Genomic DNA, 22,890 nt, shown 5'->3' with positions numbered 1-22,890 from the left:
TAAAACTTACGGCTATAAATTTAACTGTTAAAAAATTTTTTACACTGGATGATGTTAAATTATGGCTAAAGCAATATGAATTCTTTCATGGATAAAAAAGCACGTCGTTCGTGGTTTTTTCGTTTTTGTTTTTTTGTTTTGTTTTTGTTTATGTTTTTGTTTTCAAAAAGACGTCTATATTTATATCTTACCGTCGCAGGTCTTCGTCTGAAATCTCGCACTCTGTTTAGCGCTTCTGTGATCCGTGACTCAATTTTCGCTCTCCTAAGCGAAAACAGAGCTGGGACTCTGACTTTCCAATTTGTTTGATTGACAGCAATATAAGGAGAAATAAATTTAATTTGACACTTTAAGTTTTAACTAATAACGTTTTTTTATTTTTTACAATCGCGTTTTATTAGCGTTAAGCTGTAAAATAAGCTCATTGTTTTTGCTGCAGCATTTTTTTTATGATTGTAATTTTCAGTTACATCTATTTCGTCTGATCTCTTGCCGAAGGAACATGTTTTATTTCAACGCTACGATCACTTCGAAGTCTCACGGGGAAAGTAGTGTGACAAAATATTACTTCCATCAGTTCACCGAGGCGTTAAAAAAACGCCAATATTTTTTTTTAAATACAAAATTAAAAATAACTAATGTAGTTAATTTACTTTTCTGTTAGTATGAAAATCATTGTGAAAAATTGAGGTTCGTTTCTTTCAAGAAAAGACATTACGCCTTGTTCGTATTATCTCAGCGTTTTTAATTGCAACATTGTTAAAGAAACGTGTCGACGTCAGTAAATTGCAATTTAAATACGGCTTTGATCCTTGTTGCCTTTTGTATCCCATTCAGTCGATCCAGAAACACTCCAAGCCAACAATCGGTCCAAAATATATAATTATATGAGCTGTAAACTAATTTCAAAAAATCTTACATTTCATAACCGTTTCTAGATGTGTTCTTTTGAAGGATGCCGACGGTTGGTGGAAAATATTGATAATTCGTTCATCCAATTTCGACAGAACACTGTGTTAAATATTCTGCTTATAAATATGCATTATTGACCAAAGTGTTTGTATATGTTTGCGTTTTATACGGAGCGAGAAGAATTGGAAGTCTACAAAAACACATACACAAAAATAATGAGGGCGAAATCTGTCCATCTTGACTGGAAAACTTAAAAATTTACATAATAAGATTCTCCCTAGTCTTTCTCTACTTTTGTTTTTTCATTTTCATTTTTTTTTTCTGCTTTTTCTTTCTTTCCTTCTCTCCTCTATTTCTTTAATCTTTAGACGTATTCGATTTTCTGTTCCATTGAGGACCAAACCAATCTAAACTTGTAATTTGAATGATCTATCCGCGAACTTTGATCTTTCGGATTGGTATCTCAATCTGGTTTCGTTGTTCGTTCCTTTTAGCTGAACCATCACAAGGCACGTGAACGACACCAGCGTTAAACATGGCAATTCAAGACGAGAATTTTCAAGTCGACCCAGGTTCTTGACCATCGCATCATTTCTCTAGAAATCTCCAAGGTTACTGAAGTCGAACTACAGAAACCCACCAAATTTTTTTGTTGTCATTGTTGTTGCTTTTTTTTTGTCGAATAAAAAGCATCGTTTCTAGGCCGTTCGCTGTACGGATCGATCTCTTCTCGAATTTTTGTTCTGGTCAGCGAGAGTATCCTAACAATACGGATAGTGGTCACTGGACTGTTTCCTAAGTTAGAGGCACACAAATTTCATATAACCCTTTACACCTAAACATCAGTAAGCGTTTTCTTCAGACTGTTCTTTACAAATTTCCAAAGAAAAGTAGAATTTGTGTAACAGTCAAGAGCTTCTTTGGTCGGTGATCATTTCCTTCATTCTCATGACCTTAAAGCGTGATTCAATAGCGATACTGTGAGGAGATTTTGGATACCAGTAACTCTTGGAGTCAAAGGGTTCAAGGCTGTTCATGATCAGTTGCTATGATAACCTCACATGTACAAAACTAATTACTTGTTGAGAAATAATAGGCCGTTTTCATTATACCACATATCTGTAGGGAAACAAAAGAGCAGTGTGGTAGCTACGTTCTATCAAAGAATTGGTGTTTAAAAATGATAACTCTGCTCTGAGCCACATTAAAAGGGAAATATGTCAGTGCCACCCACAAAAATGCTCTTTTTATGTGTAAAATAGAAATGTAAAGCTTCTATTATCATTTACTAACCAGAGTTCACAATGAGCAAACCGTACAAACACGAATTTATTTTATTCACTTCTGAAGGCTGTATAGTGAAATGTGTTTATCACCTGGCGCTATCACAGCAAACGATAAGGCTACCTCATCTCCAACGACTCCCCGCTGAACAACACTTTATCAATCATGTTGGGCAGAGCAGATGTAAGAAAAGAAATGTATTTGGAGATTATTTGACTCATTTGTTTTTTAAAGAATAATTTCACGCGATCAAACAGAAAACACCTTAAACCAACTTCAGAGAAACTTTATTCATAATTGAAGCTTCGTTTGAGACAGCACGATATATCCTGAAGTTTCTCATACAACATTAATGCATTTATTGTCGCAATTTATTTCGCAGTAAAAATGCAGTTACTAAATATTGAAAAGGCATCGTGTAATTGGAAAATGTCCGGTTTCGAAGACCTCACGCCATGTAGTGACTGATGGATAAATAGAAAGGTCTCCTCTGTACAACGTAAAAGAAGAAACAACTGAATTTTATTTTGTTATTTTGAATTCATCAGCGTTGCCAAACTTCAACTTTGCTCTATTGCTTTCAACTGGAAATGTGCCCATCAATTTTCGTAATTAATGCTATTATTTCGCATGAAAAAATATTCAGAACGGTCTTTACAATGATAAAGGCACAAAAAGCACATTAGGGTGTTACCTTTCCATTGAAAATGCATTTCAAAGATGTATGTGACTTTTTATATAAGCCAACAAACAATGTTGGAAATGTTGTTAATTTAGTGAGAAGTGACAACATGGAAAATGAGAAATAACGAAAATTTGTTCCTTCGTGACTGAAAATTCACTCGTCCGGTTGGTGAAAATATATTTCATCGGAAATGGAATTCTTTATTTCGATCACTAGAGATAGAATATGAATCAATAAAGAGCTTATGGGATTTCTTCCCACCTCAGACTTTAATGGCTGATGTCACGATATCGATTGCTTTCAAAAGAGGAACTGATATTCAAGTGAGTTTGTATTGGAGCGATAATTGTGCTACCTTCGAGTGGATGATTATGGTGCAAACATTCGTACCTTCTGTGAGGATCTGAAAGACACAAGTTTACTTTCTTCCACGAAGCGAACCGCTTGGAAACTCTACTTCCTACGGCCGTTTATTTCCACCGCAGTTTCATATCAGCAGTTTTGACGCGTACTTTTTGTGGCTAATTACTGACTTTGCAATCGATGATCGAGAAGATATATACTGAAACAGACGAAAAAAGTTAGAAATTATTCATTTACCTGCTAGTTAGAAAAAGCCCATCTTCCATCGATCAGACTAGAAGGAAAATTGTCTTTGGTCAATTAAAATTTAATATTTCTTAACCGCCTGTGTGATTGGAAATCTTTAGACAATAAAAATTCTTCTTACGGTTATCCGTTTTGATTGGTAGATCACTCCGCAAGACTGCTATTGCCCCCTAATTTTGAAGTAGACCTTCCTTTTTATATTACAAATTGCTCCAAAAGACGTTATCATGCAAGCATAATATAATTTCTTACCTAACCAAAGGGTTGTAACATGGCCTTTGGGCCTTTTCCGAACTTTTCATACCATCGAAGAAAAAAGTCCCTGAACCACTGAAAGGATGACAAAGACAAGCATTGCAAAGATCGTTTAAACGATTTTTATGTGAATTATGACCATAAAATGCGGCTGCTTTTGATCGCGCATCTTACCTGATGTGACATTAGCATGCGACTGACAACATTTAAAGCTCTATGTGGCAACCACCTGTCGCCGTGTTTTAAGACAAATCTCAAATGCACGGAACACTTTGGGACCAAAGTAAGTACTTTTGTTGTTACCGTGTTGTCACATAATCATACAAAGCCTTATGTGATGGTCGTAAACAATAATACGAGCATCTTCATCAGCCTTCTGCTAATGAATTATTCTTAAAAGAGCATTTTCACAAAGTAGTTTGAGCAATTTCAGTCCATCACATGCAATCCATTGTAAATCTTCTCCATTCTTGTTCCTCCTTGGTTTATCATTGCCTCTTTTGTGTTTTCCTGTCTTTCCATACACATATGAAGGCAGCTTTGCACGTCATCAAGTATGACTCAAATATTGTAACGTAGCCCGTTAACATTCAGCTGTTTTAGTGTTTTTAGTCCAAGTCTCCTAAGTTGGTGTCATGCATCCTCTTCATAAAAGCCTTCTTTTCCTTATTCATATCAAGTGGCTCCCGTTCTATCGTCGATCCAACTTGTTCAGCGAGTCTTTGCAGTGTTTCCCAAGATGGACCAGTCGTAGACTGGGTACAAGCTTTGGCGATGAGCCCAGATTCTTGCCTTCCAGCAGTATCTGCATATGGTGTCTGTTCGTCATATATCTCTGCAATAAGTGGCTTTGATTCTTCCCTGTCATCTACCACATCGAGCTCTTCGATAAGTGCTTTACTTGGTTTCTTTGAAGACGTTTCCAACTGTGCAAACCTTTCGTCTATTTCCTCGATCAAAGGTTTCCTTGCAGGTAGGGCTTTTTCTTGGTCACTGAAAGGGAGTTCTTCTCGTCGGTATTCTTCAATAAGCGGTCTCTCTTGCGATCCCAAATTACTGTCCATCTCCTCAATAAGTGGTTTTCTCTATGGAAAAAAAATCAACATAAATGAGAAGCTGGAAACTGGCTCTGAACCATTAATGTTTTTTAAGAAAAAGTACGTGCACCTCTGACGATGGAGTTCTTTAAGACGACGTTAATAAAACAAGGGACCTATAGAAGACCTTTTAAGTACGAAACGTATATAAAAACGCAATAGGAGAAAATTCGATTATCGACTTTTCTCCTATTGCGTTTTTACACTATAACTAAATCACTAAATTTGTAAAACCAAATGGTTTTTTATCATCTTAGAGGTGAATGCGTAAGCATTACCAAAATATTGCTACACAAACGTCAAGTATCCTACATATTCATGATGGAAGGCCGAATGGCACTCTAAAGAATAATGGATGGCTATTAAAGCCCTAAAAAGAATTATAAGCCGTAGGTAAATTTCAACAAAGACACAGGGGATGTTCATCTACAATGTGCCTCAGCACGTAGGGCCTCAGCACATTCTTAAGAGTGATCGTTGTTCGTTCCTTTTGCTAAACGTTTTGTCGTTGGTTTGACGCTTTCCTGCCTTGAGGAAAAAACAAATTTATGTAGTTTTTGTCATCATAAATTTGTCTCGTTAAACCCTTTGACGAGAATGGTATGCGAATTCTCCTCACGAATAAATTAGCCCGGCAAATAGGCAAGGAATAAGCGAAAAAAAAGGAAGACGTAACCTAATGGGAAGCTTTTGCTGAGATTTTTTAAGCTTTGACAACTGAAGAGTGAAAGAAGCCAAGAACAATATGTGTACTCCAGTAATAATGAGGTGGGGCAGTGTGAATGAATTTTTCTTCAAAACTGAGAGGTCCTCGAATGAAAAAAGTAAATAAACTTTTGTTCATATCTAACCTTGGTATGAGAGGAGTTTAAGCTGCGAATGAAGAACGGATCCGTCACATCAATTTCCTCCAACTCGGGCAAATCCTGCGATAGAATTACACAGGGAGTTATTTTTAGTCCCTTGTTCAACCTTAAATTCCATATTGTCAGCGGAACAAGACCTGTCTGAATAACCTTAATGAATTCTTCTTAGGTGTGAGGGGAAAAAGTAAAAATTTTATTTTATTTTTAGATGGTACAGTGAGGTCGACTGTGTTATGTGCAAAATATTGAAAATCTAACAAACCTCTTCAGGGGGATCAGGGAAATCATGTGACTCTTCCCTAGGAACCTCTCGCAGTGATATCGTTTCAATGTCATCTTCTGAGGAAAGAAAGAAAACCTGATACGTTAAAAAAAGAGCAACGCTGAATACGTTATACTTGAGATAAGATGCTAGTTGTTTGTCAACACCGAGCTAAAAGCGAAAAGGACAAGCTAGTGATGGGCAAAATCAACAGAACGTGGGGATGTTGCCTTTCACTTAAGTTAAGTTAGAAATAAACAATAGAATAACAATCACAACAACAAAAACAACACTACAGAGTGGGGAAAGATGACTGTGCTTGCGCCGATGGTGTTGTAGGAGCCTTCTTATCAAATAGGATGCAAAATCAACAGTAGTACAAGCAAACACCAATTTACTTTACTGGTTCAGTCCAGTTACACATGAACGTACCTTCTAATTCTGTGATCAACACTCCTTCTCCTTTACGTTTCTCTTCCTCATCTAGAAACGAGCAAAGCTAATTGTAAAACATTGATATAATTTTTGCTTTGAAATTGCAAACTATACTTGGTCATGCACGTGCACCGAATGAATGAGCTACATGAAAAGGGTTTCTTATTCACATTATATCTGCAACAACACACTTTGTTATGTCATGACCAAAAATTGTTGCTTGTCGTGCTTACTAGCATACTTCAGGAACATCTGTCATATAATATCGAACACTACCTCCCCTCAAAATACATATAAAATATCACAAAATTGTTTTTGCACGACTCACTACCTTCATCCACAACTATTTCTGTAATCATAGGACCAGCCCTCTTAACTTGAAGCTGTCGAGATCCACTAAAGATTCCTTGATCAGCTAGCTCATGGTTCTCAGTGGAAGAACCGATTGTAACAGTCTCTATTTCCTGAACAGAAGGCGTCTCAGGTTCTGAAGCTGAACAATCATTGTCGCCTTCATCCTTAGGGTCAGTGGTTTTCGTGTTAACACAATTTGTAGTTAACAGACGTGACACAATTTCAGACTCCTGTTTTTCTTCAGCACGCGTTTGCTGTTGCTCAGTGTACTGGCTGTTCTCGCTGTTACTTTCATCGCTTGGCCCATTGCTGTTTTCTTTGTTTTCATCGTTCGATGTAATTTGCTGCTGCTTCTGCTCGAAAAGACACAAATGTGATCTTAAAAAAATTTGCACTCACATTGTGTGGAATTTTGACACCAAATATCTATTAAATCATTTTCATTTTTCACCCAGCTGGAAAAAATGGGTGTATTCACAAATGGATTAAATAAGCACCCCCAAATACCTCTTTACTGTAGTCTTTTTTCAAACCTGGCTATACACAACTTTCAATAACATTCCAATCATGTCGAACTGACTGACCACTGGATACTTCTATTAGTTTACACTTTAAACTAAAAAAAAGAGTTGCTCGTAAGGTGGTCGATTGCTGACAAACTTTTGGGTGCCCTTCAAAATCACACAGGTCAAGGGAGATCTAAGGAGTGAAACTGAGTTTCATTTCATTGCCACATGAAGATTTATGTCATTTGTTGTATTTCCAACCAACAAAGAACGTGTATATCTTACCCTCTTTAGCTCGTTTTGTTCCCTTATCTTCGCCATTGCTGAATGAAACAATGTTTAAAAAGAAGATTAACATATACCCTCTGGAAAATAATACCTTAACTTAAAAGTACTTCATAAATTTTACCTTAACGTGAAAGTACTTCATAAATTTTTAAAACCATAAATCTTTCGTTAAGAAAGGCTGAATCCTCTTACCATTAAAACTTTCCATGATTTTTTGTTGTTCTCGTGTGATCCATCTTTCTCTTTCTTCTCGTTCAGCCTCCACTCCACCCTTCTCCCTGAGTAATAGAGAATTTTTCCATCGAATGCCCACAGATATCCGAAATAACACTGGGTTTACAACAGGTTTCATTTGAGTGTCGAAGGTAATTCGAAACTGCATCGGTTTTGCTTTGTTGTACTTTCTGATTGGTCCAAGAAATTTGCGCCACCCTCTCAACCAATCAGATGTAAACCTTAAACCAAACGCGGCTTGGTCACTCACATTTTCCCGCGCTTTGGGCAGTTTGTTTGATTTTTTTCTGTGTACTCATTGGCTCCTTAGGGGCATTTTCCTTCCTTCTGATTGGCCCTCGTAATAACTTTGGTTTTGGTCTTACGACACTTAATCGAAATGCACTCTATTCTACTACACTCAGTAGTTGAGCGAATTGGTGGATCGCTTTTGAACGATGGGTTTGGTTTTGGTTTTGGGTTACTGCTCCCCTTCATAATGCGTCTTAAAATATAATTAAGTCTTTGCTTGCATCTTTTAGTTGCTCACTCGCAGCCATGTGCACCAATGAAATACAAATGATCTTACAATGCAATGTAGAAAAACATTTTAAGTACGCACCTACAAGTACTTCCTCTAAGTTTCTCATAAACTTAACCCTGAAAATGTGTGTAAGCGTTATAGAATCACAGGCCTCCAAGCAAACCTTAATCTCCCTGTTTATCATTCACTTGCGTCACTTAGTGAGGGGTATTATCGTATTTGAGATTGTTTTCACTAAGTCCTCCAAGAAAAAAAAGGGTTTGAATTCTTACCATGCCTCAGCACAAGCTCTTTCTCTTGGAAAAACTGGTCTGTCATCGAGGTATCTGAGACCTTTCTAAATAGGATAAGAAATGTAATATCCTTAACAATCTGAGTGGACGACTTCGAGTAAAATACAGTACAAATTTTACCCACTTCCGCTTATGAATCAAACGTTTTCAACACAATTTAGTTGTAACAATGTGCTACTCCGACGTAAAACAAGATCGCTGCTACAATATGTAAGGAGAGTAAGTGGTTTGAGCCGAGTCGGTCAAACGTATATTGACAAGGTAATTTAGTATTATCAACTGTGTCGATAACGTAAATTGGCCACCGGAAAACCGGAAAGAGTTTTAAAGCTTCAATAGCTCTGACGAAGGGCTAACACTCGAAACGTCAGCTTTAAAACTCTTTACAGTGGCCACTTTACGTTATCAACTCAGTTGATAATACTAAATTACCCTGTCATACTCTTCAACCGACGTAGCACCACTCCCTTTATTCAACAATGTATTGACCTTTGATGTTCACAAAGTCTCGAGTTTTTCATTTCCCTAGTTTTGCTTTTTACAGATTTCAATACATTTTAATTTTCTTTCGCTTGCTTTGCGAGCAGTGCCTGTTTCTGATGTTTTCCTTTGAAATTTTGCGCGGGAAACTGGCGCGGGGCCGGAAAGAATTGATCCCCTTGCGTATGCTCGATGTTTGATCGCCGTGTTAGGCGTTCACCATCGTGTTAGTCTGTACTACGGAGTAACACGTCTAACAAAATTTTAGAAACGCTAGCCAGGCGCCTTATTTGAAACTTTTGTTCACATAAAACTTACAATTTTGATGATAAAAATTTTCCTGTAATTCTTGATTTTCTTGATAACCGGGTTACCCATCATATTAAGAACATGCTGGAAGAAAACAAGGCAAACCGTGTTAAATGCACAGTGTATGAGATCAAACACTTTCCATCTTAAGATGCTACTACCGTCAACCTACAAGGTTTTCCATGGATTCAAAGACCTTCACGACATCAGGGTCGTCAATCCGGTTGTGGGAAACATCAAGAACACTGTGAAAGCAAGGGAAATGTTTCAGTCACAATTACCAAGGTCCTAAAAATATATATATTAAACTGAGCATTTTAAACGTTAACGCGAATGGCTGGTTAAGCTAGTGAAAATGTACCAAAACAGATAAATGATTGGATCGATGCATGTTATGTCAATTTAATATATACCTGCAAATAATAATAATAATAATAATAATAATAATGATGATGATGATGATGATGATGATGATGATGACGATGATGATGATGATTTATTGCAGAGTATCTGACAAAGTGAGGTTCTTCATCTGCAATATCTACACTGTAAATCAACTCTAAAAAAGAAGAATATACATATAAAACAAGCAAAAAAAAAATGAAAGTTAACGTGAACCATTCTGTCTCCTGAATTGACACCGACAGACTTGGACAGACAATGAGTCTTACAGCTAAAAATCACGGCTTAACTGATTAATCAGTTTACACAAACCAGACTTAGTACACTTGATTGACAACAACTATTCTCTTGACTCTGCTGATGACTTTCGCCCAGGTTGTCGAAATGCCAATCACTACTCCTAACAGTCCTTCTCAGGAATACACTATCACATGTTATCCCCAGGTTTAAACTATTTACTGTATAACTCAGAAAAGGTTACACAAATTTTTATCTACAGAGCCTCACACAGCCATACAGAGATCAACAACAGGGTCACCTTGAACAGGATTTCTAACATTCAGATGGACTTGGATATGTAGTTTGAATTAACCCCTTAACTCCCAGAAGTGATTAACATATTATTATCCATACATTATCCAGTAAACTGGTAAGGAGAATACTCAAACCAGGTACGTAGGAGGTAGAAGTTTCCCATGCTGCTCTCCCACTTACTCAAGAAGTATGTAATTATGAATGTTAGGTTGATGAAAAAGTACAAGTACAACCAAACCCCCATCACCTATCTCCTCTAGTCTGTCAATGTCCAATTTTTTTTCAAGTACCAGTAGTCACATTTTCCTGTTACCAACATCGATGAGGGGGGCAAGAGAAAATGTTTCGGTAATTGAGATAAGGATTGAAGCCTGTGTGGCATACAAGAAGACCAAGGGAATCAAAGGTTTACAAAGACTTGGTGCTCAGTTTTGGATCTGCACATATGATTGCATATCACTCTCTCCATCCCACTTTTGAATGCCAGCCTTGCAGGCTTTACATGTAAGTTTGAACCATAAACAGTAAAAAATCAACATTACCTCAGATTACAACATTCTGACAAATGTCTCAAGTCATCAACAGTTGACAAACGGTTGTGTGATATCTGTAAAGTGCTAAGTTTGGGTATGGCTCCTGTTGAAGAAACTGCACAATCAGGATGGAGGTACCACAGTGATTCAATTTAGTGCCCTTGTTTCAATAAGCACCCCTATTCTTAGAAAGGCCTCTATTGAATAAGCACTATCATTCCAATAGGCACCCCTTTTCCATTTCAGAGACAGCACTATTATGGTACATGAACATTGAGATCAGCCAGGTTCATGTTCCTTTAATTTCTCCTTTAAAGCTTCACTACAAAAACAGTGGTCTATGTCTCAGTCTCTTAATTATTGTGGCCACATGAGTATACAGTCCCTTTAAATGAACAATGACTTAAATTTTTTTTCTGACAATTGCTTAGCTGGCCTTAATTTTAACCAGGAAAGATCCAGGAACAACATGTCCATCTTCAAATCTTATTGATTGTTTTCAAATAAACATTAAAGCTTCCCTTACCAAAGCAAAAGTATGGGAATGGTATGGGACTGCTTGGACCATATCTGACCCATAGATGGGAATGGTATGGGAAGGTAACCTGGGTATATGGAATTGGTATGGGGCCAAATTTTACCAAATTTTTAACTATGGGACATGCATGGGAAGAAAATAGAAGGCTTCTTATTTTATGGGAAACCTATGGGAATAAGGTTCCCATACACATCCCATACCAATAAGAATTCCCACAACTGTCCTTACCTATGGCATTGATATGGGACATTCATTATGAAGAGTATACCATAGATTACCCATACCAGCTGACAGGTGTTCATCATGCCCCATAGATTTCCCATTGTGAAAACTGTATGGGATCTCTATGGGACATTCACTCTCCATATTTCAACCATTTCAGCTCTTGTTTCCCAAAGATCTCCCATGACAGTAGTTCTATGGGAAATCTATGGGACATATCTATGCTCATAATGGCAATGGGAAAACACATGTCCACACATTGAGTAATTGACAATTTTATTAATTCGACTGAGACAATAATGTCCTCTATTGTAAACAGAGAGCAAAAACCATTAATTATTCTGACAGGCTACATTTTTTTTAACTGAAATGACCATTAAAGTCTAAGAATATTTTACATGAGTCAAGAGATAACTTTGCAACACTCTGACATGCTTCCCTAATAAAAATAGATGAAAATTTCATTCAAGTTTCCGTTCACCTATGCATTGTCATTGTGTTACATGTCATAATTCAAGTGTTAACTTGAGTTTTATGAAACTTACAACAATATCAACATGCATATACTGCATCATACTTTGTTGAATAATAGATCCTTCTCATTGTCACCATGAACTGAAGGCCTTTTTTCAAAAAAGTTTTTCATGTTTGAAAAATTAAGTTTGGTAGCAAAGATTCAAGGCTTTATATTAAATGAAATCTTTGCAGACTGTAAGTAGGAAAATAACAAGCTACATATTCCTTATTACATGAAATCTTTGCAATGCCTAAACTTTGCGAATTTGGCAATTAGTTTTAAAATATTGAAAAGTTTAAGTGGCATGAAAAACAAGTTTTGTGTACATAACATGATGTGAAAATTATGTGATGCATTAGGTAAAAATCAAGAAAGAATAAGTTAAATTACAGTTTGCAAGTCCAAAAGAAAATGAAAAGTGAAGTTAACTTTGAAGATGTGAGTGTCAACGGACCTGAAGCTTGATAACATAATAGTTTTTGAAACTTATTTGTACAACAATCCTTATATTTAGGTCAAAGAATTTTTACAGTAAATTGCCAAAAAGGTAAATCACCTCACTGATAAACACAGAATAAAAGTGACTCAAAATACAAAACCTTTTGCAAAATTGTGAAATGCATAAACCTCAAAATCACAAAATTAATGTGGTGCGAAAATTTAATGTAATAAGGCTTCAGTAAGCTTAAATGCAAGGCCTTATGCGTCCGATTGTGTGTTGAAGACTGATGACGAAGCTTGAATGCAAAAAAAATTCAGTGATTTAGGCCGGGGACAGTGAGCCTCTATTACTGCAAGCAAATCATTGAATGCTTCACGTGTAAGCTTGTGCTTAAACACGAAAGATAGCAACAACACAACACTTGAGTTACTTGTGATTGGAGCTTCCGAATATAGCATGTCATCTGATTCTGCTCCACAATGTTCTGGAATGCATTCAGTGTCTATTTCATCAGGGTTCTCACAGTCACTGAAAATGTCCGAGCAAGCATCCTCGTCTTTGACAAATTGTTCAAAAGTGTTAGTATCCGCGGAATCAAACAGTTCAAATTCGTCTCCGCTTATCCTCGAATTATTTTCTTCTTCCAATCCAAATGTGCTTGAATCTTCCATGTCTTGCACTTGAAAATAGCTGCAGTCTTCACCTAAAATCATGCTGTTTGTTTCTGCTTCGAATATTTCAGCAGGATCGCCAGTACAAAGAGGCTGTGCATGTCGCGTGTCGGGAATCATTTCTTCAACATCGCATTTGTTTAAATCATTTCGTGTACCAGTTGATGATTGTTTCGCTTTATAGAGGTTGCCTTTTCGTCTTCTTGCCGCTGGAAATTTGTATGGATTAGAATGACGCATGTATTCTCGGTAGCGACCTCTTTGTTTTCGTGCAACCTTCTCGCCATCGTCGGCCATGTTTGTTGACTTAAAGTCTAGTTCCCGGTCCCTCACACGTTAACCCCACACGTGTTGTTATTCAAGTGCGCGTGCGTAGTGGACTTTCGGACTCAACACAAGAACACGTGGTGTTAAATTGACCAATAACGAGAGCCCTTCAGACCCACGCCGAAATGCGCGTCCTTTTCAAATTTTTCACACATTTCGGCAAGCCTTTCTTCAGAGAGTTTGTTACTTATACAGAGCGAGTTTTAAGGTTTGTTTGCCTATTTCCACTGCAAGAAAAGATGGAAAGAAATTCAAGGAAAAGAAGTGCTCCAGCGCGTCTAAGAGAAGGTAAGCAACTCGATTGAATCGTGTTTATGAAAGCACAAAGTGATCGACAAGCATGCATGTTGTCAGATCAGTGAAAAGAACTCTTTACTGATCAGTCTATCCAAGAGCAAGTTTCAATGATTGTAATCCGAAAAGTATGCCTGTTTACTACGTTAAGGCCGTAAGTACATGCACCTTAGTTGTTTATAATTTTTGCCAAACTATCAAGTTTATTCAAAAGGATTCACTTGTACTCTTGCATGCTTATAGACCTTGCATATCAAACATTTGAAGACAAAGAAAAGACAACCTTTACTCACTCTGCACATATCAGTTGCCTAAATTTCCCTGGAGCATGTTTAAGTAATGTCTCTAGCCAGAGAGTAATAACAGAAACTACCGGTAAACTGAACTTAAAAGGAAAATTTGAGCCAAAGTTATGAATGGATTTCCCCCCTTGAATAGAACATTTCAATCAGTTCTATTGACTTTGGTGCTCCAGTAATATATTTGTTGTATTGCAAATCGGGAAACATTACAACTGACCAAGAAACAAGAGTCCTCTTGTTGCTCCAAAAACTTGCTGCTTCAGACATTAGTCAAAATTCAAAGGGCATAGGGGTATGTACATATGGTTACCGGTCATCTCACCAACAGGAAGTTTCACCACCAACAAACTCACTGCCACTCTGCACATGTTTTAAGAACTAGAAATGCATGGTATTGGTAGTATCTTGGGTTGTTTTCTGGTGGCGAGACTCACTGGTGACAAAGTGACCAGTAACTGTACAGATTGTATTCCCAGAAAGCATCCAAACAGCCTGGCCCCTTAATTAAAAAAGTTTTTTTTATGCCTCTTGCTGTTGACGGTTAATTGTTTGAATTTAAGAAAATTCAAAGGGTTTTAATTTTTGTTACACCTGTAGAACTTTGGTACCTTGTAAAATATGAGGATGATGAAAATTTGAGAGTGCTTGCTGAAGAGGAAGTTCGACACATCTTCCCTGACGACGAAGAAGACAATGAAATGCAAGTTGGGGATATCGTTAATGCTTTGTGGATCCCCAATGGTAAATACTATGATGCCAAGATACTAAACAAAGGGGGTGAGTCAATTTTGATTGTCGCTTATCCAGGTTTAATTTACATGTACTACATGTACAATGCCACCACCGGGCACGGTTTTATCTTACCAGCCATAATAAGCTTCAAATATTGTATTCGAAGTTTTCTGATTGGATTTCTCCAGTACAGATATAAGTCATAATCCTAAAAGGACCTAAATCATCATTTATGTATTTTGAAAAATTGGCTCAACTTTTCAAAATTGTCATTCCCAATCTGTTTCAATCTTCTCCATCCTCAGCCAAACTTGTTCCTTTTTGGTTAAGAATCACCACTTTTAACAGTATATCTTTTTTTTAATTACAGATGGTAGAGGTCATGGAGGGATCCAGTGTCTTCTGGTACCCTCACCAATGGGCCTACTGTTCTGCGTTCAAGTCCTGGTCCGAATATGTCAACGCTGTTGTTGACATATTCTTCACCAAAGAAACACTTGCAATTTCAAGTGCAAGGGGAAGTGACAGAAAAGGCAAAAGCGGTGATGCAAACATTCCGTTGACCCCCCTCATCATTGATGCCCTTGTTGGTAAGTAGTGCAAAACTGAATTATTTTATTCAGAAATAAGTACATAACTTGCAGTCATGGGGATCTCTAACTCACTAATTAGAACTTGAATTGACTGGGTTTTTAAGGCATTGTTGTCCTTAAAAAATAAGCAATTTAATACAAACTTGCATGCAATAATTATGATATAGAATTGAAGCACAAAGAATTTTATTTGGACACAAAGTACTGGAATCCCAGTAGTTTCCATTGCAGCCCATTACAATTAACCTGGATTGAAACTTCCACAAAAAAATGTATAAAACTGATCTAAAGGTTTTAATCTTACTCCCTTAGCCACAGCAGAGATAATTAAGACACCAGTAAATGAAAAAAAAATAATGTCACTGAGCTTTCAATTAAGTTATTAATTTTATAAATCAAGCAAACAAAACAGAACCCATTACAATTGATTACCTCCAATCAAGCAATTTTTGTTTCTTGGTAAGGCAACATTCCACGTATAAGTTGGGGTACTGTTTTACATGTAAATATGACTTAATATTAACTTAAACTTTTTTTTTCAGGTAAAGTCTGTTCAAAGTTTTCAAAGGACTCTCCTCAACCGAGCCAAATCATACAGAAGATAAACATGAAATGTGTGGAAGCTAGAAGGCCCCCAAGAGTACGAGAGCAACGAGCAGAATGAACACTTTTTATAATTACTGTAAAACTGTTTAACTTCAAGAGTTTACCAATTTCATTATGTTGACCAAAAAGAAAATTTCTGTTTGATAATGTTGACCAAAATACAGAATAACAGTTTCATAGTCTTGGCCAAAAATAACAGTAACCGTATTATAGTGTCGATCAAAAAGAAGAGTAACAATTTGACAGAGTTGGCAAGTTAAGTCGTATTGCTTGATAAAAAAAAGTAGTGTTGTTAATGATAGTGTTGAGCGAGAGGAAAACTACCGGTTTCATAGTGTTGACCTAGAAGAAATATAAGATTTTTGGTTTTTTGTTATTTTTATTCAATTTTTTTTGCAAGAAATTTTAGATGCAATTAAAGATATGGTTTCAATGGACGAATATGATGTCACCATTACTTGCCTTTAACCTCACAGTCCCTTTAGTAATTTCTGAATCATATGGTAAAGATATGGGGCTGAAGTCAAAGGACCCCATAGTGTTCCCATATGAGATGTCAGCTTTGCTGAATGCTATGGGAATGATATGGAACTTTAAAATCCCATAGCAATCCCATAGAGAATGGTCCAGGGTCATTATGGGAATGGTATGGGATTGTTGCATACCATTTCCCTAATGGATACTATGGGGAATATATGGAACTTTACGAAATACGTAGCAATCCCATAGAGAATGTTCAGCCATCATATGGCATCACTATGGGACTGACCCATACCATTCCCATACCAGATCCTATGGGGAATGTATGGAACTTTACGAAATACGTAGAAATCCCATAGTGAAAGACAATAGAATGCACTTGGCGGGCACTAGTCACTATTTATGGGTTTGATATGGGAGCTAACATCCCATATAAAAACCATGCAATGCCCATAGATTAGCCATATGTTGTCCCATACCATTTCCATATTTGGACCATATATGTTCCATATCAACAGCTTTGGTAAGGGTTTGTTCTGCACAATCTGCTATTTCTCAAAAAAGAAATATTTATAGTGCCCTTTCCTTAAAAAATGCCCTGTTTTGAATAAGTGCTTATCCTTGAGGTACCAAAAGTTAATACACTCTAAGCACAGCAGGTGATAAATCAAATCATTACGGAAAGTAAAATAAAAATCTGACAAGATCTTGTGTATCTTTGGGGAGGTCAGTGTGTCAGAGGGCAATATTTAGTGTTTGCAACTACATGAAGGATAAAAAATTAGCTACAGTTGCACAGGACTGTACAGGTATACAGTATGCAATCAATAGCAAGAACAAACTCACCAATGTTTTCAATCTTAGAAATGGTGTTATTGCTGACGTTAAGTGTATCCAGCTGTTGTAGATGTTCCACATTCTCTATCTTTGTTATGAGATTCTGTTGTAGGTACCTAAATCAAAGTCAATAATGCAGCCAATTAACACAAAGCTGGCAGTAGATGTGGTCCACTATGAATGTGCATGGATGTGTACTCAATGTAAAACCACAAAACCCTTTTAAATGTTATAGAATTCTAATGTGGTCTGTATAGGAGAACACCATCTATTGAATGGTGATAAAGCTATGAGAAAAAAAAAACTGAGGTAAAAACCTACAAACTCTTTGCAGTTGCCTTGTCCAATGTAGTTTACCTCCCAGAATAATTTTGTCTTTACTGGAACATAGAGGTATTTTGAAAGCTGCTCAAAAGTATAACTAAATAACTCTTGTCTATTTCAAACCAAGCTTCATCCAGTGGATAGAGGTTAACTGTCATCAAAATCTGGTCAAATTTTGTTAATTAAAATTTCATTTTTTTTCTTTCACCTAAAGAAAGTAGTAGATTAATTCATCGAAAAAAATTTTACAAAATCTTCAAAATCTTTAATCTTTTAAAAGAATGCGATACAGCTGAAAAAATGTTTTATGGGAGCCTGTACCCCATGATTTTTTGTGAAGGCACCCCTACTCTGTTGACAGTAACCTTGATTCCTCATCAGTCAAACTGGTACAGAAATCCAATTTTGATGGTAATCAGATTTAACAGACAGTAAATTTCACTGGTTACTGCCTGAAAAGGAGAACACTGCTTCCCCTGGCCAGATCCTTGGATTCTGAACCCTACAAGTTTTCCATTAGGTTAATTGGTATACTTCAAACATATAAAATGTGTAAGAGACCAGAATGTATAAGTATTAATTGTCATTGGTAAATGTTTGGTATTACTATAGTCATGAAAAGTGTTCACTTAGTGGTATGTTACTTCCTAACTAATGCTTCCTAAAAGCCTGTAACTGTGATACAGGTGAAAAAGTGTTTTAGGAAAGCCTGTACCCCATGACTTTTCTTGATCCTAACTGATGTTTTCCTAAAACCCCGCAAGTGATATAGGGTTATCAGTGGTGTTGAAATATTACAAGTAAGCTAAAAAGGGTCTTTGATGCAGAGGAGACAGCATATTTGACATGTTTTGCACATATGTGATAATTAGTTTTTATCAACTGAACTGATAATGTAAACTGGCCACTGTACAGAGTTTGTAATGCTGACATTTCAAGTTTTACCCCAAATGTTGAGTATTTCACTTTGACGAAAGGCTAATGATCAGAAAGTTAATTTAGATTAACTCTCTACCACGGCCAATTTACATTATCAACTCACACAATGAAACCAAATTATCCTGAAATACCCCCACTGATGCAGCAGTCCACAGATTCCTTAAAAATTAACGTACTCCTTTGAACAAATACATTGCCTGCATGGTTTACTGAAAATGATTGCGAGTGTATGTTTGGTGTCCAACAAGCCAGAGAGAAATTAATATGAAAGCAATCTTTGCAGTAATAAACAATACTTGAGCAGTAGTGAAAATAAGGCCTGAAAAGTTGAAGACCTCCATGGGATTTGAACCCATGACCTCTGTGATACTAAGGCAGAGCTCTATCACCTAAGCTAACAGGTCAACTAGGAGCTGGTCATTACACTGGTTCATAATAAACCTGTGAAGTGATGAAGCCTGAAAGAGAGCTTCTACAAAAATACCATGGCAAGAAAACCTCAACAGCTCTTGCATTGGGTATTATGTACTGTCACCTTAAAGATGTTGACTGAAAAAGATCCAATAGTACTTACAAGCATCGCAACTCTTTCTGATTGTCCAGATTTTCAATCTTATGGATTCCATTGCATTCCAACCATAAGCATTTTAAGCCTGTGTACTCCTCAAGGTTTTCTATCTTTGCAAACCCTGTGATAGTAATTCAACTAATATCACACTAAGGGAACTTAAAGGTAATAATAATTGAAAAGTACTAGATTGTTGGCACATATATACATAACATAACAATCAAGCAATTTTATGGTAGGCACAAGCTTGGACAATTTTTCCAATAAAAAAACCATTGTGATTTCAAGAACAGCTTGGTATTTCTTATAAGCATCAAACAATCTCATTTCGTTTGCACGAAGTTTGTGACAGAGAGAATTCATGATCAGTGAATATTTCTGACTGAATTGGGCACTTGAGACCATGCAAGTCAGTCTGTCTACAAATACTTTCTTAAGCGTCGACGCCAAGCGCTTTTGCAGCATACTCAAACTCGAAAAGTTCGTTCACTAAAAACAAAAATTATTTTAAGGAGTCGCTTACATTTCTACTTAAACATCTGGTACTCTTAGCCTCAGAAGTTTAGGAGAACCTTTCACGAGAAATTGTTTGAAAATTTATGTCTGCCGGACATTTAGTCTATTTGAGACTGTGCACGGCTATTGGACATTTAGCCACAAGGAAAAACATAAAAAATATTACGGAAACCAGGCCTTCGCTTGATGAAACGACATTGGTTTTCAAGTTGATAATAAAAAATGACAATGATTAAAAATTACACATGAACTTTCATGTAACACTTGTCTAAATGACTTAGTTAACCAAAAAGAATACTTTTATCTCGAGTTACGTACCTTTATAATGAAGGTAGAGAACATCATTAAGATATGGTGTTCTGTACAATTTGTGATCTTTGCAAAGTTGAATTAGCACTTTCTTCGTAATCCTGTTTCGTAAAAATGAGAATTCGTGAAACCTACAGTTCTTATACCCAAATCGCCCAATAAGTGTGATCTCTTTCCTGTCATTACCTTGGATAATTATCCTCTTCTTTGTCAACGTTTTCGTCTTTTAAAACAGCAGTTGGCATGGTTCAAAAAGGATAACTCTTGTTACAAAATAACGAGCTTGAACAGAGCAATTTTCCAATATGGCGCCTTGTCATAACAGAGGCTCAGTTTCCTAGCAACACTTGTCATGGGGGACGATTTACATACGGGAACGCAAACCAAAATCGAAGAACCGGTCACACAATTAGCCACACTACATTCGCACTTGCGTTTTGGAGATCTCTTTATTCATCTACTGAATCATTCATAAAAAAAGGTACAACTAATCACTCATATCTCAAAGGAACTATTTGACACTTTTCAGTCTATCTAGTTGAGTGATATTTTCCATTTCTATACTTAAAAATTAATATCAAAGCGTTGAAATGTTTGGCTATTTGTTTCGCAGAAAACTTGCCAACTCAGTGAACCTGAAAAATAAAACGTTTCAACGATATCTTATCTGCATTTTCGGTAAAATTTCCGCACCGCATTATTGTAAAACAAATCTGTTTTCCCAATGGCAATCTATTGTTTTTGTCATTGTTTTCTCAATCCAAGAACTGAATGCATAATGTAGTATGGGGCTGTGCGGAAATTTTACCCAAGATATAGAGTACAAACTACAGTTCCTATTTATCCTTGATGTCTTTAGCTTTTATAGAAAGATAAAGAGTTATTGCGGCGTAGTTACTCGCATTCTCCATTTTATTTCTTCGATGCTTTTTCATAAGCCCATGTTCGTAACTTATCTCGCTGGAGTTTCCTTTGTCCTTCAGCAGTTCATGATACCTATCCCTTAGAGAACTCGCAGATTCGTTGGAATTTGTTAATTGTCATTGTTAATTAGTCAGCGGAGCTGGTCAGCAGATTACTTTTTCATGGCCGGAATATCGCAGAACGACCTCGCTGAACAAGAAAGGCTGCCTTCCCCTCGCTACGTAAGTAATCATTTCTTGTTTGACACATCCGTGTTTTCACTCGCATTGATATTTCATTGTTCCGCTTCGAGACATGCGGTTAACAATACTCACGAACCAAGAGTTACGATATAACCTATTTAGTCGCTAGTCAAAACAAAGGCTCGGTTTCCTACCAACACTTGTTATGGGGAAGAACGCAAACCAAATCGAAACCACTCACCACTGGTCACACTACATTCGCACTTTACGTTTTAAAGCTAAATATCTTTATTTATATACTAAATCGTCCTTAAAAAAAGTATCACAATTAATCACTTAAATCTCAAAGGAACTATTCGACACTCCTAAGTCTAACTGGCTGAGTGATATTTTCCATTTCTTTACCTAAAAATTAACATCAAAGCGTTGTGTTGTTTGACAATTTTCTATTTATTGATGTTTCGCAGAAACCTCACCAACTTGAATCTGAAGAGTAAAACATCTGCATGATATATTTTCTGCATTCGCCGAATCAAGTTTCTATCGAAATACAATCGTTAATTCGCTTAGAAATTTCTATCAAAGACTTCCGCTATTAATAATCAAACTAAGGTTTGAAAAACATCACAGTACAGGGAAGATATAGAGTACACACTACAGTTCCTATTGGTCCTTAATCTCCATCCTTATTATTTTTTTCTTTAGATGCTCTTTCATAAGCCCACTCTTCGTATCTTATCTCACTGGAGGTTCCCTTGTCCTTCAGCAGTCCATCATACTTATTCCGTAGAGAACTCGCCGATTCGCCGGAATCACAAGCAGACCTCGCTCTGTCTGCAATACTCTGGAAATTTTTCTCTGCTTTGTAATGCTTCTCGTGTGAATCATCCACCGCATCGTAGTACTCTTGAAAACAAAATGTGGCAAAGGCGAGGGCGAACACCAAATGCGGCACTTTCTTTCTGCGGAGAGCATCGTAGCCTGTCGATATGCCGCTTACGATGAGAAGTAGGACATATAGGAGAAGCTTCAAGGTTCCATAATATTCTGCACAAAACCTGTGGGCAAGTGAGCGCACTTCCATTTCATTTTTCAATTCACGGATGTCATTCTTTACTTTTTCTCTCCAGAAAAATTCGTAGCCTATCCATATGCCTATGATGAGTAGGACAAATAGGAGACACTTCAAGGTTCCATAATATTCTGCACGTGGGAGCACTTCCATTTTATCTTGCAATCTACGGATGTAATTCTTTACTTTTTCTTTCGAAAAAATTCCACCCATCACGTTGGCACTCGGCAGCGATAATCCAAATACGAATCGGAGAAACCTTTTAACTCTAATGCAGACGAACCCGGAAACTAAACAAAAATAAAATAGGTGGGGTCGCTCTAAGAGACGTGGGTTCTAGTTCCCAGGCGTACTCTCATGTTGTGGTCTGGGGGAAGTAGAGCATGTAGGGATATATAAAAAAAAAACAAAACTTAAATGAATGAACTTTATTTAAGTGTTAGAGTATTTAGCTATATATTAGCTAATTGTGGACACTAAAAGAACATTCCAAATACAAAATTAAAACAGGGATGCCACGGGTGCTAAAAATTCATTTTAAGATTTACAATCATTTTGAAAACAAGGAACGTCCATAATAAAAATCTGAAAAAAAGATCTGCACTATTTATTAATTTAATATCACTTAGTTCCA

At 36.8% G+C, this 22,890-nt stretch overlaps 4 protein-coding genes across 5 annotated transcripts in view; 1 reads left to right on the top strand and 3 right to left on the bottom strand.

The window, feature by feature from the left end:
* Positions 1-3,399, bottom strand: part of LOC131776977 (atrial natriuretic peptide receptor 2) — a 48,057-nt gene extending 44,658 nt beyond the window's left edge. Inside the window, exon 1 of one of the 2 annotated variants that reach the window (XM_059093190.2) lies at positions 3,272-3,399. The gene's annotated coding sequence lies outside the window, so the exon portion shown is untranslated. Of the gene's footprint in view, positions 1-191; positions 222-3,271 lie in introns of those variants that run through there. The other variant, XM_059093189.2, reaches the window with a different exon arrangement.
* On the bottom strand, positions 2,377-20,405 carry LOC131776978 (dynein axonemal assembly factor 1). The gene is made up of 15 exons (XM_059093191.2): positions 20,265-20,405; positions 20,088-20,179; positions 19,260-19,374; positions 17,432-17,538; positions 10,871-10,964; positions 9,565-9,637; positions 9,402-9,476; positions 8,583-8,647; positions 7,746-7,831; positions 7,551-7,588; positions 6,737-7,112; positions 6,403-6,453; positions 5,971-6,047; positions 5,694-5,768; positions 2,377-4,830 (listed from the first exon to the last, which is right to left on the bottom strand). The coding sequence occupies exons 1-15, from the start codon at positions 20,321-20,323 to the stop codon at positions 4,354-4,356; spliced, it is 1,860 nt and encodes a 619-aa protein (XP_058949174.2). The 5' UTR covers positions 20,324-20,405; the 3' UTR covers positions 2,377-4,353.
* LOC136279860 (uncharacterized) lies at positions 11,881-13,631 on the bottom strand. Its single transcript, XM_066164234.1, has one exon. The coding sequence runs from the start codon at positions 13,546-13,548 to the stop codon at positions 12,838-12,840; it is 711 nt and encodes a 236-aa protein (XP_066020331.1). The 5' UTR covers positions 13,549-13,631; the 3' UTR covers positions 11,881-12,837.
* LOC136279990 (uncharacterized) lies at positions 13,704-16,542 on the top strand. Its single transcript, XM_066164564.1, has 4 exons — positions 13,704-13,866; positions 14,772-14,968; positions 15,277-15,496; positions 16,042-16,542. Exons 1-4 carry the CDS (start codon positions 13,704-13,706, stop codon positions 16,161-16,163), a joined length of 702 nt encoding a protein of 233 aa, XP_066020661.1. The 3' UTR covers positions 16,164-16,542.
* Positions 20,406-22,890: the final 2,485 nt, after the last annotated feature.

Source organism: Pocillopora verrucosa, chromosome 3 (assembly GCF_036669915.1).
Source record: "Pocillopora verrucosa isolate sample1 chromosome 3, ASM3666991v2, whole genome shotgun sequence".
Lineage (NCBI taxonomy): Eukaryota > Metazoa > Cnidaria > Anthozoa > Scleractinia > Pocilloporidae > Pocillopora > Pocillopora verrucosa.
Note: the sequence above shows the minus strand (reverse complement) of the source record. Positions and strands in the feature narration are given on the sequence as shown.

What these genes read in the sequence shown, in the direction of transcription:
- LOC136279860 (XM_066164234.1), bottom strand. Translation starts at nt 13,548, where the DNA reads ATGGCCGACGATGGCGAGAAGGTTGCACGAAAACAAAGAGGTCGCTAC.
- LOC136279990 (XM_066164564.1), top strand. Translation starts at nt 13,704, where the DNA reads ATGCGCGTCCTTTTCAAATTTTTCACACATTTCGGCAAGCCTTTCTTC. An exon ending in TCCAGCGCGTCTAAGAGAAG is followed by an intron (nt 13,867 to 14,771) that starts GTAAGCAACTCG and finishes TTACACCTGTAG; the next exon opens with AACTTTGGTACCTTGTAAAA. An exon ending in GGGGTGAGTCAATTTTGATT is followed by an intron (nt 14,969 to 15,276) that starts GTCGCTTATCCA and finishes TTTTAATTACAG; the next exon opens with ATGGTAGAGGTCATGGAGGG.
- LOC131776978 (XM_059093191.2), bottom strand. Translation starts at nt 20,323, where the DNA reads ATGCCAACTGCTGTTTTAAAAGACGAAAACGTTGACAAAGAAGAGGAT. An exon ending in TCAGAATGTTGTAATCTGAG is followed by an intron (nt 9,638 to 10,870) that starts GTAATGTTGATT and finishes TTGCTTTCACAG; the next exon opens with TGTTCTTGATGTTTCCCACA. An exon ending in AGAGCTTGTGCTGAGGCATG is followed by an intron (nt 7,832 to 8,582) that starts GTAAGAATTCAA and finishes TCTATTACTCAG; the next exon opens with GGAGAAGGGTGGAGTGGAGG.